Genomic DNA, 15,646 nt, shown 5'->3' on the forward strand with positions numbered 1-15,646 from the left:
AAAATACAATCGATTTTTCAACGCCTAATTGGATAAAAATACAATAAAAAACGAATAATGACAATAATAATAATAATGATAAGAAGAAGAAGAAGAAGAAGAAGAAGAAGAAGAAGGAGAAGAAGAAGAAGGAGACGTTTTCTTGCGCTGCAAATAATAATTAAAACAAATCAAAGTAAACTAATAACTAACATTATTTCCCCACTAAAGTTTCAAATTAAGAATTCAACTTGTAGCAGACAGCCTCATGTTATTTGTTTGGCATGAAGTTCCCCCCTGTTGGCCCATTACTTTGAAAACGGTAAAGGCAGCGGCACATACACAGTCCATCGCTCCGTTTCTTCCAAATGATTCACATCCATCTGCATTCACAGTAGTTGTGTTTCAAAGCCACAAATCTCAGACCAGTTTGATTTCTTGCAGTGAATCGCCCGGTGGAGCATCACAGGAGAGATGAGGCTTCCTGCATCTATGTCTTCTGTAATTGTAAAACCACAAGTGGACTCCGCCGGTCAGAGCAGACCGTCAGGGTTTGTTTCATTTGTTTTATTTTACTTTGCTTTGAAAAAAAAATCTGATAGTATTTCTCCCTTCGGGCCAATAAAGAGCAGCTTGCTCTCCTCCTCCTCCTGTTCGTCTTCTTCTTTCTCACGTCAGTTGCTTTGCACACTTCCTATTTTCAAACATGGAAACAAACAGCACGAGAGGAGCAGGATGTGCTGCACGCACCGGGGGTCTCGAGCTCACGGGTAACAAAAAAAAAAAAGGAGGAGGGGGTGGGTGGGTGATGAGGGATGCGGGAGCGGATGCGTGCGGGTTGGAAGAAGCCGCCGCCGACTGTCGTAAAAACAGCAAAGAGGAAGACGGAAAAGGAGAGGAGAGGAGAGAAAGAGGATTCAATGCGGTGCGGCGCAATAAAAGAATATGACGGCAATAAAAGTTTATAGCGTATAAATTTCTGAAGGTTAAGAACTAAACGGCTGTAAAGCAAACACGCCGAAAGAAAGAGAAGGGGGGCGAGGAAAGACACACAGAGAGGAAATATTAGAGGAAAAGTTTCAAATCCCCCTGCTTGATAATTTATTTGGTGGTTATGGTGGGATTGATAGGCGGCGAAGACAGAAGAAGAGAGCAAATATTAGTGATGGGCTGCCTCTGGATGGCAGACCTGCTAGACTTGAGAGAGGCAGTGGGCTGGTGGAGAGGCCTGGATATGCAGGAAGAATCCGTTTTCAGATACAGTGGGATCTCATTTGATTTCGTGCTACTGTTGTATTGCAGTAGCGTGGAAGAGTCTCCTTCCTCATCTCCTCCTCTTCTTTTCAGCTTTGGGAGTTTTATGGTTTTGTAGCCTTTTGGCTCTATGGGGGCATTTTTTGCACTGTGTGTGTGTGTGTGTGTGTGTGTGTGTGTGTGTGTGTGTGTGTGTGGTGTGTGTAAGCGTTGTCTCCTGTCCGACCTCCCTTTGTCTCACTCAGATGCATCCTTAAAACGGCGGCTGTAAACCCCTTGAGAAAAAAGACAACACAAAAACACAGCCAGACAGCAGACCCCGACACGCAGGGTGTGCTGTGGCCGGCTCCCATGCTTCTTTTCCGGCGTAGGGGGCACGGCGGGGCCGGGGGGCAGAGAAGTGTTTACGTGATGTTGAACGTTCTGTGGATTTTTGCCTCCACAGCAGCTGTCTGCAGGGTTTTGGTGGATTGGCGCGGGTTATTATTATATTTTTAAAATGTCGCGCTATTTTTTATCTGTGTTTTCACCGTTATGATACCCTAAAAGAGTTCATATTTCCACAGGGGAGAAACTGAGGACCTGAGGCTGCAGTGTCTTCAGATAATGGTAACAACCACTTTTTACAGCCTGTAATTTAGCAACCTGCACACACACACACACACACACACACACACACACACACACACACACACACACACACGGGTCCCACAAACATAAAGGCGATCATAATAAAGGTTGCTGGTTTGTCTGAGTTGTGCTGGAATCGTCAGATAACGCAGTCACACTGTGTCCACGTTCCAAAGCTCCAAATCTTGACCTGTTCACGTGCTCTTTCTTTTCTTAATCGTTTTACAGATTATAACACCAGCGATGCATGTGTCAAATTTTCAGAAACGTCAATGGGTTAGGGTACGGTTTCGTTTTAAAACAGCGTTTTAAAATGAGAACTATCTCCGTACACACGTGCCTTTAGGCACCGTTTTAGTAACAATCTGAATTTACAAAAATAATAACAATAATAATGATAATCTGAATCATGACGTAACCAAAAAAAAAAGAATCATAATTGCAATCAATAAAAAGTCCGAATAAAACATTTACTTTGTTTTTTATTTTTAGCATTTTTTATTTCATTTTTTAATTTTTATTTTATTTATTTATTTATTTATTTTTACATTCCATTTTATTAGTATTTTGTATTTTTTTTAATTTATATGCGACATATGTAAAAATAGGCCTACCCGAAAATAAATAAATAAATAAAAAAAATATTGTAACATTACCGCAACATATATAGAAATATATTTGAGTATTATATTTAAGTCAGTACATAAACGCCACTAACTGACCCACATAACCCCTGGATTAAATGCTAACATTTCTAATAACATATAAATGTGGACAATCTAACTGATTTAGCTTAAAACAAAAACAGTACACTGTGTGTTTATGCTCATATGGCATATAAATTAATTTATTGTGTAGTATGATATAGTGTACACACTGATTTAAATAAAAAGCGAAAACTGGCGTTTTTACGACTACAGCCTACATTAAGCTGATTTTCTGTTGTGTTAGTTTATTTGTGGCCCTGCTTGGGATAAAAATATTTCAAAAATAGTACAGAAGGGGAACAATTCTAATTTAATTTATTTTTTTTATTTTTTTTTTAAATTCAATATCCGTGATCTAATGTTTAGGGCAGAGTTCGACTCTAGATGTTTAACAGCCAGAATGAAATATATAGGCCCGGTTAATTTACTATTACGCCGGTGCTATATTGATCCACACTGTGTCAGTTTTTTAGTGTCAGTTTTTTTTTGTGTTAAATCTAACATGTATGAGCAAGACTAAATTGTGTTTGCATTCTTTCCCTTTACCTTTCCTGTCAGACATCTCCATGAGTCAGTCATGTCTAAATTCCGGAAATCCCAAATCAAACCTCACTCCTGGCCTCCAATTACGACACGCAGTTTTATTTTAAAGCAGCTTATATAGCTTTATGTGTGGACTTAATAGAACTATAAAGCCGAATTAGAGGCAGACTTCCCCCCGTGGCTTTCCTGTAGCTGACCGCTTGATGGCGCTCTTGCTCCACCAATAACACAGACCTCGCCTGAGGCTTTGCTTGCCTTTATGGAAGACTCACACATGTATGGGCTCCTTTAAGGGGGTGAAACTTACCGTATTCCTCTTCTTAATGCATTCTAAGAGGGGCATTTTTAAGAAGAAGTGAGGTGATTATGCCACTTTTTGACTTTGCTTTGGAACATCCTGACATTTGAAGCAGTTTCGGGTCATTTTCACTCCGTACAGGGGATGAAGAGGAAGGGTTGAGGCCTTGGAAAATAATATCCCATAGGCGTGCAGGATACGTATGGGCTGCCAGGAAATGGTTATTTTTCCTGGTGCAAAATTCACACCAAGGACGATCGCACCTTACCCACTCACTGCTTATTATGCAGGCATAGGCGCAGGGATTGTGAAAGGGGTCAAAGTGTTTTGGTGCCAGAAAGATTTTCCTCAGGTAAAAATGGGAGCAATATTTACATCAGCGCATATGGGATACACAGAGGTCTTTATGTAGGCTACACTGCTGCTGTGGCCAAATCCATTCTCTCCAGTGTGAAGATGTTGTAGATAGTGTAGGTCTGACGCAGAGGACGTGACGCAATAAGACGCGAGGGGTGAAATCTAGTTTTTGATTACTCTTCCTTCATATTCATTGCGGTGAGTGTGGGCACGGCTCTGGTGCTCATTTGGCCTCTTATTGTTTTGTCCAAGTGTGTTTACTCTGCAGAAATGACCCGATAACAGGCTTTCACGGTCTGCCTCTGACAGCGGGGATGTGCGGACAGTTCTCAGGGCGCGTGAAAGCTGTTAAGAAAATGTGACTTTTTTTTCTTGAACATCACATTCTCATATCACCATGCAGACAACAGATCTCATAAGAAAACACTTTATTGGAAGTGTAAAACACCGCGCGGTGACGGTGAAGTGAAGTTTCAATAAGATCATATTCCGGGTAATAAATTGGAAAAATACTGCGGCAATTACTCCTCGGAAAGTCGAGCGTGCAATCAGCTGATTTACCACAACTCAGTCTGTAATTCAGGCTGGCAACGTTTGGGCCTCTTGTGTCAGCGCTGTATAATCTAAACAAATTAAATTCGGGTTATGGTATTTTTTATTTGGCTGGTGTGGGCGCGCCATGGACGCAAAACAGTCGATATTGGAAATAAATTGATAGCGCCAAAACAAAATATTCAAAAGAGGAAATTCTGATAAAGGTGTCACATGTGACTGTGTCTGCAGGAACCTGGGTCACCGATTTATTATATTTGATTTTCAAACTTTCAGGCCTGTTGTAGACACAAACTGTAGGCAATTCAGTCTGTATCTAAGTAGAAATAACTGCACAGTTGAGTTGTTTGGACTGCACTTTAGGCCATCTTACTTTTTACGAGCGCCGGCTGTTCTACAAGGCCGAGCTTAACCTGTCCACAACTTATCCCTCGTTAGAAAAGCCCTCCTACAACCTCAGTTTACATTCCAACAGGAAAGACCACAACCGTATGGAAAACACTGGGAAAATGACAATTAAATACCGGGCAAGGATGAGGCGTTTACGGCCCCCGGTCGCGCAAAGGGCGCGTCGTAAAAACCCTCCTTTTTGTTTCTCCGCCGCATGGACGTAAACAAGTAAACACTGCCCCTCCGCTTTATGGAGCTTTATAGTTTGTTAAAGCGTTTACAGCCACTTTCTCCCAGCCTATAACCCTCCCCGGTCCTCCTTACATGTTTATGGAGATCATATTTATAAAAGTATACGATGATCAGAGAGCATGCGTCCAGGAGCTCGTCTGTTTTCTGACCAGCAAGCAGTCAGATTGGAATGGAAGACAAGAAGAGGCTCTGACAACTAGTTTTAAAACCTCAATTACATTTATAGGCCAGTACTTGTTAAAACCAATACCAATTAGGAAGCGCTACCCCGCTACTCTCTCTCTCCTCGGTCTGTGTTAACCTCTCTCGCCCAGGCTCCCTGACATTTTCGGGCCTCATTCACTTCGCTCCCGTGCAGCCAGCCGCGCGCTCTCCTTTAAGGATTCAGGGGGAGAAATGAGAAAGAGCAATTAATGAGGGAGATGCTCTCAAAGATGCAATGCAATACACCCACCCCCAACCCACCACCACCACCACCGCGAGCATCACCACCCAACCTCAATCTCAGCTTTAAAGTAAGAAAAAAAAAATCCATCTCTGCTTCCTTTGGTTGGTTAGATTGGTGTGTGCGTGCTTATGTGTGCGCACTTGATCAGATGCAAAGCGGCAGAATTCTCATTACCACCACCACCCCCCCCTCCCAATCCCCCCACCCCTTGCTTGATGCTGCACCTATTCTCTTTCACCCCCACCCCTCCTCCTCCTCTCTCTTCTTCTTCTTCTTCTTCTTCTTCTCTCTTTCTTTATTCTCTCACTCCCTTTACATTATCACAGGAGCTCGGAGCTCCTCGAGCCGACGCCGGGAGACTATCAAGGCTTACATGCGCGTGCGCGTACAGGCGCAAAAAAGAAAAAAAGTGTAATAGACCCTATATGTGTGTGTTTGTGTGCGCTCGTGCACGTTGGTCTGTGTGCGTGGAAAAGCCAATGGGATGAAGAGCTGATAATAGATGCAAATTATCCCTGAAACCGACACACACACACACACACACGCACACACACACACACACACACACACCGGGGCCAGGAGGAGAGAGAGAAAGAGAGGGAGAGAGCGCGCGCGAGAGAGAGCCAGAGAGAGAGAGAGAGAGAGAGAGAGGGAGAGAGAGAGAGAGAGAGAGAGAGAGAGAGAAAATATGAAACAACTCATTTGCAGAGGAGTAAATCACGGAATACCCGTTTGAGAGCGCGACAGGGCTCCCGCTTACAGCGCTAACACCGGAATTGTGATGCGCACGAGCCCTTCCTCCTCCTCTACTTCTCCCTCTTCTTCTCCTTCCTCTTCTTTTTCTTCTTCTTCGCTGGAGATTTTATGGAATCGGTGTGATTGTTGTTGTTGTTGCGGTGGTTGTGGCTGTTACTGCTCTGGCTGGCTGTCGTTACCGTTACTCACACCGCTCGTCTGTTGTGGCCGTGAAGGGAAACACCACAACAACGGTCACCGACACCGGCGGCAGACCTGCCTCACTCTCTCTCTCTCCCTCCCCTCCGTCTCTCTGTGTGTGTCGGTGTTTCTCTGCCTCAAAACGCACGACAGAAGCAGAAAAAAAGAAAAAAACAATTGAGAGCCGCGGGTCGCTTCCTTCAGTCCCACTCTGACTCTGCCGAGCCCAACACAAACTGAAACAACAATAAACACCAACACAAAAGATGAGTTCATATTTCGTCAACTCGCTCTTCTCCAAATATAAAAGCGGGGACTCGTTACGTCCGAACTACTACGAGTGCGGTTTCGCGCAGGACCTGGCCGGCAGCCGGCCCACCGTGGTGTACGGCCCGGGCTCCGGCGCCACCTTCCAGCACGCTCCGCAGATCCAGGACTTCTACCACCACAGCGCCTCCACGCTGCCCAGCAACCCGTACCAGCAGAGCCCCTGTGCGGTCACATGCCACGGCGAGCCGGGCAACTTCTACGGATACGACGCCCTGCAGCGGCAGACGCTTTTCGGGGCCCAGGACGCGGATCTGGTCCAGTACAGCGACTGTAAACTGGGAAGCGCGCCGGGGCTCGGCGGCGAGGACGCGGAGGGAACCGAGCAGAGCCCCTCACCGACGCAGCTGTTCCCCTGGATGAGGCCGCAAGGTGAGGAAATGGATAAACTGGCTACAGTGGTTGTTTCCGTCTTAGTTTTTTCCCTTGCTCAAAGCGAATCTTCTTTCCCGCAAGGTGAGTGTCCATGTTAGGAGCAAAGCTGCTATTCCTCCAAGAGAGGCAGACAGAGAATGTAGAGTCACAGAGAGGAGGAAAGAGTGGAAGAAAGTTGGAAAAGTGATTTTAAAAGTAACAATGGGAGCAGGGTAATTCGAGCTTCCTGCGTTCAAAGCGCGTTTATGGTTTTATTGGCAGCACCAAAACTTGTGAATGACTTTAGGGTTTAATTGCCCCGGCCATATACTGAGAGAATGGTCGGGAAGAGCCGGGATAGAAGCTCAGAGAGGGAGAAAAGCAGTCAAAAAATAGGCGAGGGATGGTGAGGAGGAGGGGGGACCTATTCGTGAGAACCCCCCTCCAAAATCTGAGAAACCCCTGCTTAGAGCAGATGGGAAAGAGTTGTTGGAGGTAGTTGTTTCCAGCCACACAGACTCATTTTAGACATGCAGCTCTGACCCGGGTTAAACTTTTACTGCCTCTTTTTGCTTTTACGACTTGCCTGTGGTCTCCGGGATTATTTGGCTACACGGTGGCCAGTTCCCCACAGGGTTAAAGCATGGGGAGGGCAGTGCATGTGTGAATGTGTGGGTAGAGAGGATAAGGGGAAAATAAGAGTATTCTTACTCGGATGTAGCACCTTCGCAGCGTGTGTGATGTGGAAACTCGCAGGCCTGTCTGATCCGTTGACTCAAATATCAAAATCATGCCTCAAGTATCGTCCGCTCGCGTCAGTGTGAACATAGCTTGCTTTTTGTGTCCTGTGTGAACACTTAGTGGTCTTTGTGTGTTTGTGGCACGCACAGTTTGTGAATATATGGATCAGGCCCGATTGGCTCAACACGATCAGATTATAAATCTTAAAGAAATCTAAAAATATTTGCATTATAGGAAAGGCGAGTTTATAATTGATGGCCTAAACCAACAGCACAATAAGACTGATTATGCAAGAGGGCATTTTTGTGTTAGAGAGACATAGACTTAAAGGTAGAGAGAGAGAGAGCAGTGAATGGATTGACATGTATAGTAGCCTATTTTGTTTGAGCCCATATTTCTTAGGCAGTGCTGTGTGTGTGTGTGTGTGTGTGTGTGTGTGTGTGTGTGTGTGTGTGTGTGTGTGCGCGCGCGCGCGTGTGTGCATGTGTGTGTGAGTGTGTGAGTTTATTGCTTATGTTCTCGGTTGTATTTTTTAAAGTGGGACAGCAGACGGGTTATAGCCTGTACAGGACTTTTGTGGCTTCATGATTATGACCATAAAATAGAAAAATAATAAATAAAAAACAGCCCAGGTCTGCATTCACCTCGAGCTGCTTTCTCTCCACCCATATACGACATACACCTGCTACAGATAACAGTAATAATAATAGCTAATTCACATTTACGCACGTTTTATAAGACTGAACACTTTTCCTCCCCAGTGCCTCCCAGCAGTGTGTGTGCTGCATCTCCTCTTGTATCTGCATTGAAGATTTTCTGTTTGTGCGGCCTGTAAATTGTCATAATTTACATCTTTAAAGCCTCTGTTATATTTTCCCAAACACTTGTCCCCCCCTTGCTCCCTGACGGCTTTCCAAATCATTCCCAGCTTTAAATACGAGCGGCCACACTCATGCGCGGGGCTGAAACGACTTCTTAAGAGGTTTTGCCCTTATTTACAAACGATGACAGTGATTAGTCTCATGATTAATAGTTTTCCAACAGTGTACTTGGGCTTAACGGCGTGCCGGTCCGGCTGCAGGCAGCTCCGATCATCCTGGTGGCCGAGAAGTCAAAACAGGAAACCAGCCGCTCAAGTCTTCGCCGCTGAAGTCCGAGAATGCTGCACGCACTTACAGCCCGTGCGCGATTTGATGGGATATTATCGTTGCTCAGCGTGAGGATTTATTAGTTATAATAGCAGAAAAAGGCGGACGGTGTTTCGTTGGTAAAACGGGAGGATGGAGCGCAGCGACGGAGGCGGTTATCCTCCCCGTTTACCTCGGAAATCCCCCTTTAACGAGGGGGTACATTTCATAATTTGTACTTTAAAGAGGGATATCGCCTCCTCCACACCTTTTATATTATAACCCCAGCACCGGAGGAGGCTCCTACCCACAGAATATGTCTTGAAATACTCCTGAGCCCCCAAGCTGGAGGTTTAATATCCGAGGATTATTCTAAACTCGTGAATATGAGCCGTTTTACGACTGTTACCGCTGTGGATGGAAATCTTCATAAATCATCTCGACTTTAAAAATGAATATAGAATAAAATCTGATTAGGCCGAAGAATGAATGTAATGGTATTAGTGTCCTTTGCCTCGGATCTCATTGGCATCTGTTGTCGAGTGTAAACCTCGTTTCTCCTTTCTCCAAAATGTCAACTGCCAAGTGCCATGCATTTGTTTAGGGCTTATCTAATTGGCTTTGTAAAGGTTTCATATATAATAGGTCTTAAAAATGTTTCACTATCCCAAGGCTTGTAACATTTTCTCCAACCGTAAAAGACCAAGTAATCCTTTAGCTGACGCTATGCCAAATAAATGTATTCCTCCAAAAGCGCAGTGCACTGACGCAGCCAGGGTTGGGGGTTAAATTCCCCGTGCATGTTGTTCCGTCTAAAACCCCTCCGGATCAAAGCGTCCGTGCTGTCATTTTATCCAGGAAAGTGTTTCACATTTCCCTTAATTCATGGCTGGTGACAGCAGTGAATGTGGCGCCCACTTCCCTTTAGTCCCTATAGCACGAAATCACGGCGCCAGCCCTGTGACAGATAACACATACAAGACATTTACATCACTTACAAGTTCATGCATTTCCATAAAGACTCCGTTGTCTGCGTCTTGTGGCTGTTTTACCATAAAAAGCAGTCCTGTGCCCGTAGACGGGCGCAAGATGTGGAAATGCAATGAGAGCACGAGTCACAACATCCTGCTGGACTTAAGTTGGTAGTAGATATATAATGGATATTGAAGATATTTTTCACCCTGTACCTGCAGGCTTTTATAATGTGATCAGTGGAGATAGACTATAAAAGACTTGTATGTGATTATAGCACTAAATGCGCTTCCATCGAAGTCATTACCCTGTCCCTTAATTTAATCCAGAAACTTTACTGTCCTGGGAGGAGTGTGTGCGTGCGTGCGTGCGTGTGTGTGTGTGTGTGTCTGTGTAGGGGATCAGCTCAGACCAGAAAGCTCCCAAGAGATTGTTACTCTCCAAAGACAGTGTTTTCTTTAATTTCCTTGACATATTTGAATTCCTACAGTTCTGCGCAGGTGCGTTACCCTTAGCCTTTTCTTATTAACACTAAAGTCAAACCTGCCAATCATGACAAATCTCATGTTCTTCTTCTTCTTTTTTTTTTTTTTTTTTTTTTTTTCTTTCTTATTTTACTTCACACCCTGGCTTTTGCCACTGGACTCATTTTATGGTAGAATAATCAAAGAAGACAAACAGTTTTATGGAAATATAATCACAAATGTCCTGTATGTGTGAACTGTCGGGGGTTTGCTGCTCGCGGTTAAATGACTCAGTTTTATTCGCTCCTATATACTGAACTAACGTCTAGTTTATTAGGAGCGTTGGAACATTTTAATGAGGAAGCAAGCATCGCGAACATCTTTTCTTTGTTACAATTTATCTAAAATCTGTCTGTTATCATCCAAATGTAAGGTATAGGAGACATTTAAAACAAAATAGCTTGCAAGGACATCTTGTCTGTCTTCTCTTGCTTTATAAAATGGAGCTGAATGATAGAATTTCACAGATGAATTATTCAAAGAAGTCATGCACCTATGCTTGTCCAGCCTGTGCGCAGAAAACACACAATATCTGACCTTGTGTGTTCATATTAAGTATTTATGAATTTTATATTGCGTCTGTACACTGGGTTCTCTGCCTGCGCTGTTTCCAGATTTCAGTTTTCAGCAGAGTACTGATGACCTGTTGATAATAATAATATGTCTTTATCTTCACTCGGCATCGTTTGCACCATTTCTAATTAAAAGTCTGTGTTCGTCATGAGAGGATGCAGCTCTGTCGTCTCTGCTCTGATCCTTACGGCGCGGGGTCTTTTTCCCTTTTAAGTGTTTACGATGTATTTATAGCATTAAATATTCATGTGCACATCTGTAAGTGCTCAGTGCATTTGTCTGTAGGTTTTCTCTTTTTATGTTAATAACTGCAGTCACTGTGTGCTGTGGGCGAGTTCCTGACAGACTGAAAGAGTTCTTTGACTCATGTCTAAAGAGTAGTAGTAGGCTAGCTATCTTCCTGTCTGTGTGTCTGTGTGTGTGTGTGTGAGAGAGAGAGAGAGAGAGAAAGAGAGAGACATTAAAGTCACATGAGTATCACATCATTTTTCGACACACGCACTGAACACTTAAAAAGTGGTCTTGTTTTTAACATGTCGCATTCCAACATTAACAGCATCTTCGATTTGACTTGAGAAAATCCCTCTAATGTACCCTTCTACGTTTTGGGGATCGCAGTGGCAAACCACAGACAAAGATGACGATGGAAACTTAATGGGATTTGTTGGCATTCTTATATGAAAAATACTTCCTCCTAACACCAATGAAATTAACAAAAGACCATTGTAAATGCAACCCCACTTGTACCGCCACACACTCAAACAAACCATCCTAACAAATCCTAACATTTTCATATTTTCTGATTTTGGAAAACTATCATTACATCACAGGTCATAAACTAATGTGGAAACGATTAGTCAGTAAATCCACTGTTGACTGTCGTCAATCAGATCATTGATTTATTATCGATTGCTTATCATAAAAAAGCCAAAAAATCTTTTTGTTGGTTTGTTTGTTTATATTATTTTAAACCCAAGTATCTCTGGGTTTAGACTCTTGGTTAGACAAAAAGTTGTATGATGACGTCACCGTGAGTCTTTGGGACTATTTCTTCCCATGTCTTCACCTAAAGCATACACTATCAATTGATTATTTATTGTTTTATTATTTTATTTAGCCCACTATACCTGCATAAGCAAAATTCGTGATTTTGTGTGACTGCTGGTGTTGATTTGTTATGTTTTTTCCCTCCCCAGAACACAAGGGTGTAGGTTTTATTTCACTTCTGAGAAGGATACATACAAAGTGCGGTTGCCAGAAAATTTTCAGCGTCAAAACACTTGATATCCCCCATGCTGGAGGAATTTTACGCACCGATTTCTGGCTTTCCTGCACGCATTTATGGTGTGGATGTCTTTAATTTTTCCAAAAGTCTTCTGTTACTTTCTGTTATTGAGGGTGGTTAATCCAAGCGTCCCCCCAACCCAGAACGTCAAAATGTACGTTAAAAATTCAAGCCTTCTTGGAATAAACGGTTTGAATAGCCTTTTTTAATTAACGCAGCCTAATAGGCCTGAAGGTCTGTTTGGTTTTCATGCCATGACCATCAAGATGTTAAGAGTGTAGTCTTGCCTCTAATAATGTCCCCTCCACTCTCCCGTGTCTCCCCTCTCTTCCCCTCACCCCCACCCCCCCAGTAGCTGCGGGTAGGAGGCGGGGCCGGCAGACCTACAGCCGCTACCAGACCCTGGAGCTGGAGAAGGAGTTCCTCTTCAACCCATACTTGACCCGGAAACGCCGCATCGAGGTGTCGCACGCGCTGGCTTTGACGGAGCGGCAGGTGAAAATCTGGTTCCAGAACCGGAGGATGAAGTGGAAGAAGGAGAACAACAAGGACAAGTTCCCCAGCAGCAAGAGCGAACAGGAGGCGGTGGAGAGGGAGAGGAGGGAGAAGGAGCTGCGTGATGGCAGTGGAAGCGGAGGCGGAGAGGGTGGTGGTGGAGGTGCTGAGGGAGGAGGAGGAGGAGGCCCCGTGGCGGTGGCGGGCACGGCGGGGCCACAGGCCACTGTAAATGAGGATTGTTGCGAGAAAACCCACAAGCAAATGTAAGGAGGCAAGCGGTGAAATTAAGGGGAAGAAGTGAAAGAGGTGGAGGGCGAGGAGGGTGTAAGAGTTGGACAAGAGGGAGTGAGGGGGGGTGGGGGTGGGCGAGGGGCTGTTGTTGTCTTAATCGAAGCCATTGGACTGCTCCGTTGTCTCCACAATTCAATTGATGGAAAGGAACTTGAGTCTCCAAAATGGCGACTGGCGGGCCGGACGGACTGGAGGGGCCTCGCGCCTCTGTCTGCTGACTGTAAAAACCGCGGGAATTAAAAAAAAGAAACAATGAAGCAAGAAAGTGAACTAAAAAAATACAATTGATGAGGGCGGGGGTGATCCATCCAAGTCAAATAAACATAGTCTACTCTAGTGTTTAAAACAAACAAAAAATGAAAGAAAAATGATAGCTTCCTTTCTTTGTGGAACAATTATTGTGGAAACATTTCTATATTGTTAGAAGTTTATCATTAACAATTTTATCTTTGGCAGCTGTATAGTTTTTAAGTTAAAAAAATGATGATGGTGCACTTTTTACTGTACTTCTCACTTCTATGTTGTTGTTGTTGTTATGGCAATGATTGATTGATGATGATAATGATGATGATGATGACGTAGCAATTAATGAAATTTCCAACAACATGAAACTGCCTATTTATGCCGTTTTAGTAGGTCGGGTCTCTTTTTTACACACTCTAATTGTCGTTTCTCGTTTTAGTTCGTTTTTTGATCGATGGTGTTTGTTTTATGTTGTCTTCCTTTTTCTCTTTTTTGGGTAAAAAGCATGCGCACAGTGCAGATTAAAAAAGAGAACATTCATAAAAATAAAAAGGAGGAAAAAATGTAATAAAATGTTGCATTCTGCATTTAATGTGAAACAGAGCTCTGCTGGTGAGGGTTGATTTCCTGGATGTAATCTTTCACTCATGTTTCGCTCGATGACGATCAGTTGAGAGTTGGAAGTTAGAAGTCAGAGATAGAAAGAAAGAAAGAAAGAAAGAAAGAAATGTCAGAGGAGTTGCTTCCCCCTTTCGTTTTACCCACACTTAGTCCTCATGCTTTCCCTTATTCTCCCCCTTTTTCCTCACTCGCCTCTTCTCCTTTCACCTCTCTCCTTCCCTCCCCACTTCTCACTGTACACTCTGTCAGCACCCAGACTGATAAAACCGTTCAGTTCACGAGGCCAAACATTTAAGCCTCGACTCGGAAATCTCCTCTTAAAACAACAGACGACCCCCCACCCCCCCACCCCACCATCCTCCTCACACCCATAACCGTCCACCCACTCACACACACAGAACCCACAGCCTATCCAAACATCACTTTATTTATTGCCTTGTTCTCCACCTCCACTTACATTATTACAGGCCTCTATATTCACTATTACGCTGCCTTCCATCATCATCAGGATGACGACTTGAGGTCGGATTGTTTCCATATGGGGAGATCAAACACCGAGCATGCATATTTAGCAGCATCTATCTTAATACGCTGGACTATAGCTTGTTATTCAGACATTATGGAGCGGCATATACCAGTGATATCAAAGCACCAAATATTTATCCGATCAGGTTTCCAGTTATTAATTGGAAAACAGACGCGGGATAAAGGAAGTCAAACACAGCCGGTGGAGTAGTTTGCGTGTGAGCCTCATTCAGGCACAGACAAAGGCCGCAGACTTCACATACAACCGGAGCTGCGTCCACCAAATAATGATAATGACATAAGAGTGCACACTAATGCAATTCGTTTTATTTTAACAGTTGCAGCTTTTCCCGTAGTTTAAAAAAATGTGTCTCTGTTTTTTTGTTTCCACATAGAACAAGTATCTTATACTATACAACAAGAAGGCTGATAATTCTGATAGAATAAGATCATTTTTAGGTGTGCCAACTCTGAAGATACACATCCAAAGAAAGATTGTCAAACAGGCAAAGTGGACAACCAAGAACTAAATCCCCAGGTTCATCTGTGTCAGCCGGCTTTTGCTCATCTGATTTAATGCATATTTGTGTGATTTTTTTTTTTTTTTTTTTTTTTTTACACTACAGCACTGTATAAACAAAGGCAGGTTTTGTTTCATGTTGTAGCCTTGCCTTTCAGAATCTAGTTTGGTCTCGCTTATTATCATATTGTGCTCACATGGTGCAAGCTCAAACTGCATTTAATGAAATGAGTGCAGACGATCTGGGATTAGGTATGGCTGGAACAGAAAATTGTCTTAGGGCTACTTGTGAGACTTTATTCCAGCCATGCGCACATTTGAAGTGTCATTGTCAGACATTTGATGCCTGTCTCCCTCTTGATAAAGATTGTTGGGCCGCAATGAGAAAACGTCTAGGACATTACATCGCAGACAAAATATGATACGTTGTATTATATATATATTAGAATACTGTAAATTATCCAAACCATTAAGGACAATAGATAGAAGGATGATAATAATGATGTCATCAGGGTTATCGGTGGTAAGACTGCAGATCAGAATTCGAAGATATATTGGGATTTTTACTCAAACGCTATTTTTTTAATCAATGTGGTGAGTCCCTCAGCCCATGACAGTACAGTACTACATCGTTGCATTACTCCTTTAACTTGAGCGGCCTGCTCAGTGGGATGTGGACATGATGTTCCAACTGTTTGA

The 15,646-nt window shown here is 43.5% G+C and overlaps 1 protein-coding gene across 2 annotated transcripts; it reads left to right on the plus strand.

Moving 5' to 3' along the window:
- Positions 1-5,773: 5,773 nt before the first annotated feature.
- Positions 5,774-14,069, plus strand: hoxb8a (homeobox B8a). Of its 2 annotated transcripts, none has more exons than XM_050068245.1 (2): positions 5,774-7,045; positions 12,602-14,069. In XM_050068245.1, the coding sequence occupies exons 1-2, from the start codon at positions 6,613-6,615 to the stop codon at positions 13,012-13,014; spliced, it is 846 nt and encodes a 281-aa protein (XP_049924202.1). In that variant the 5' UTR covers positions 5,774-6,612; the 3' UTR covers positions 13,015-14,069. The 2 variants fall into 2 exon arrangements, with proteins under 2 accessions (XP_049924202.1, XP_049924203.1); XM_050068246.1 differs by having other exon boundaries at positions 5,780-7,045; positions 12,605-14,062.
- The last annotated feature ends 1,577 nt before the right edge of the window (positions 14,070-15,646 follow it).

This window comes from Epinephelus moara, chromosome 18, assembly GCF_006386435.1.
Source record: "Epinephelus moara isolate mb chromosome 18, YSFRI_EMoa_1.0, whole genome shotgun sequence".
Taxonomy (NCBI): Eukaryota; Metazoa; Chordata; class Actinopteri; order Perciformes; family Serranidae; genus Epinephelus; species Epinephelus moara.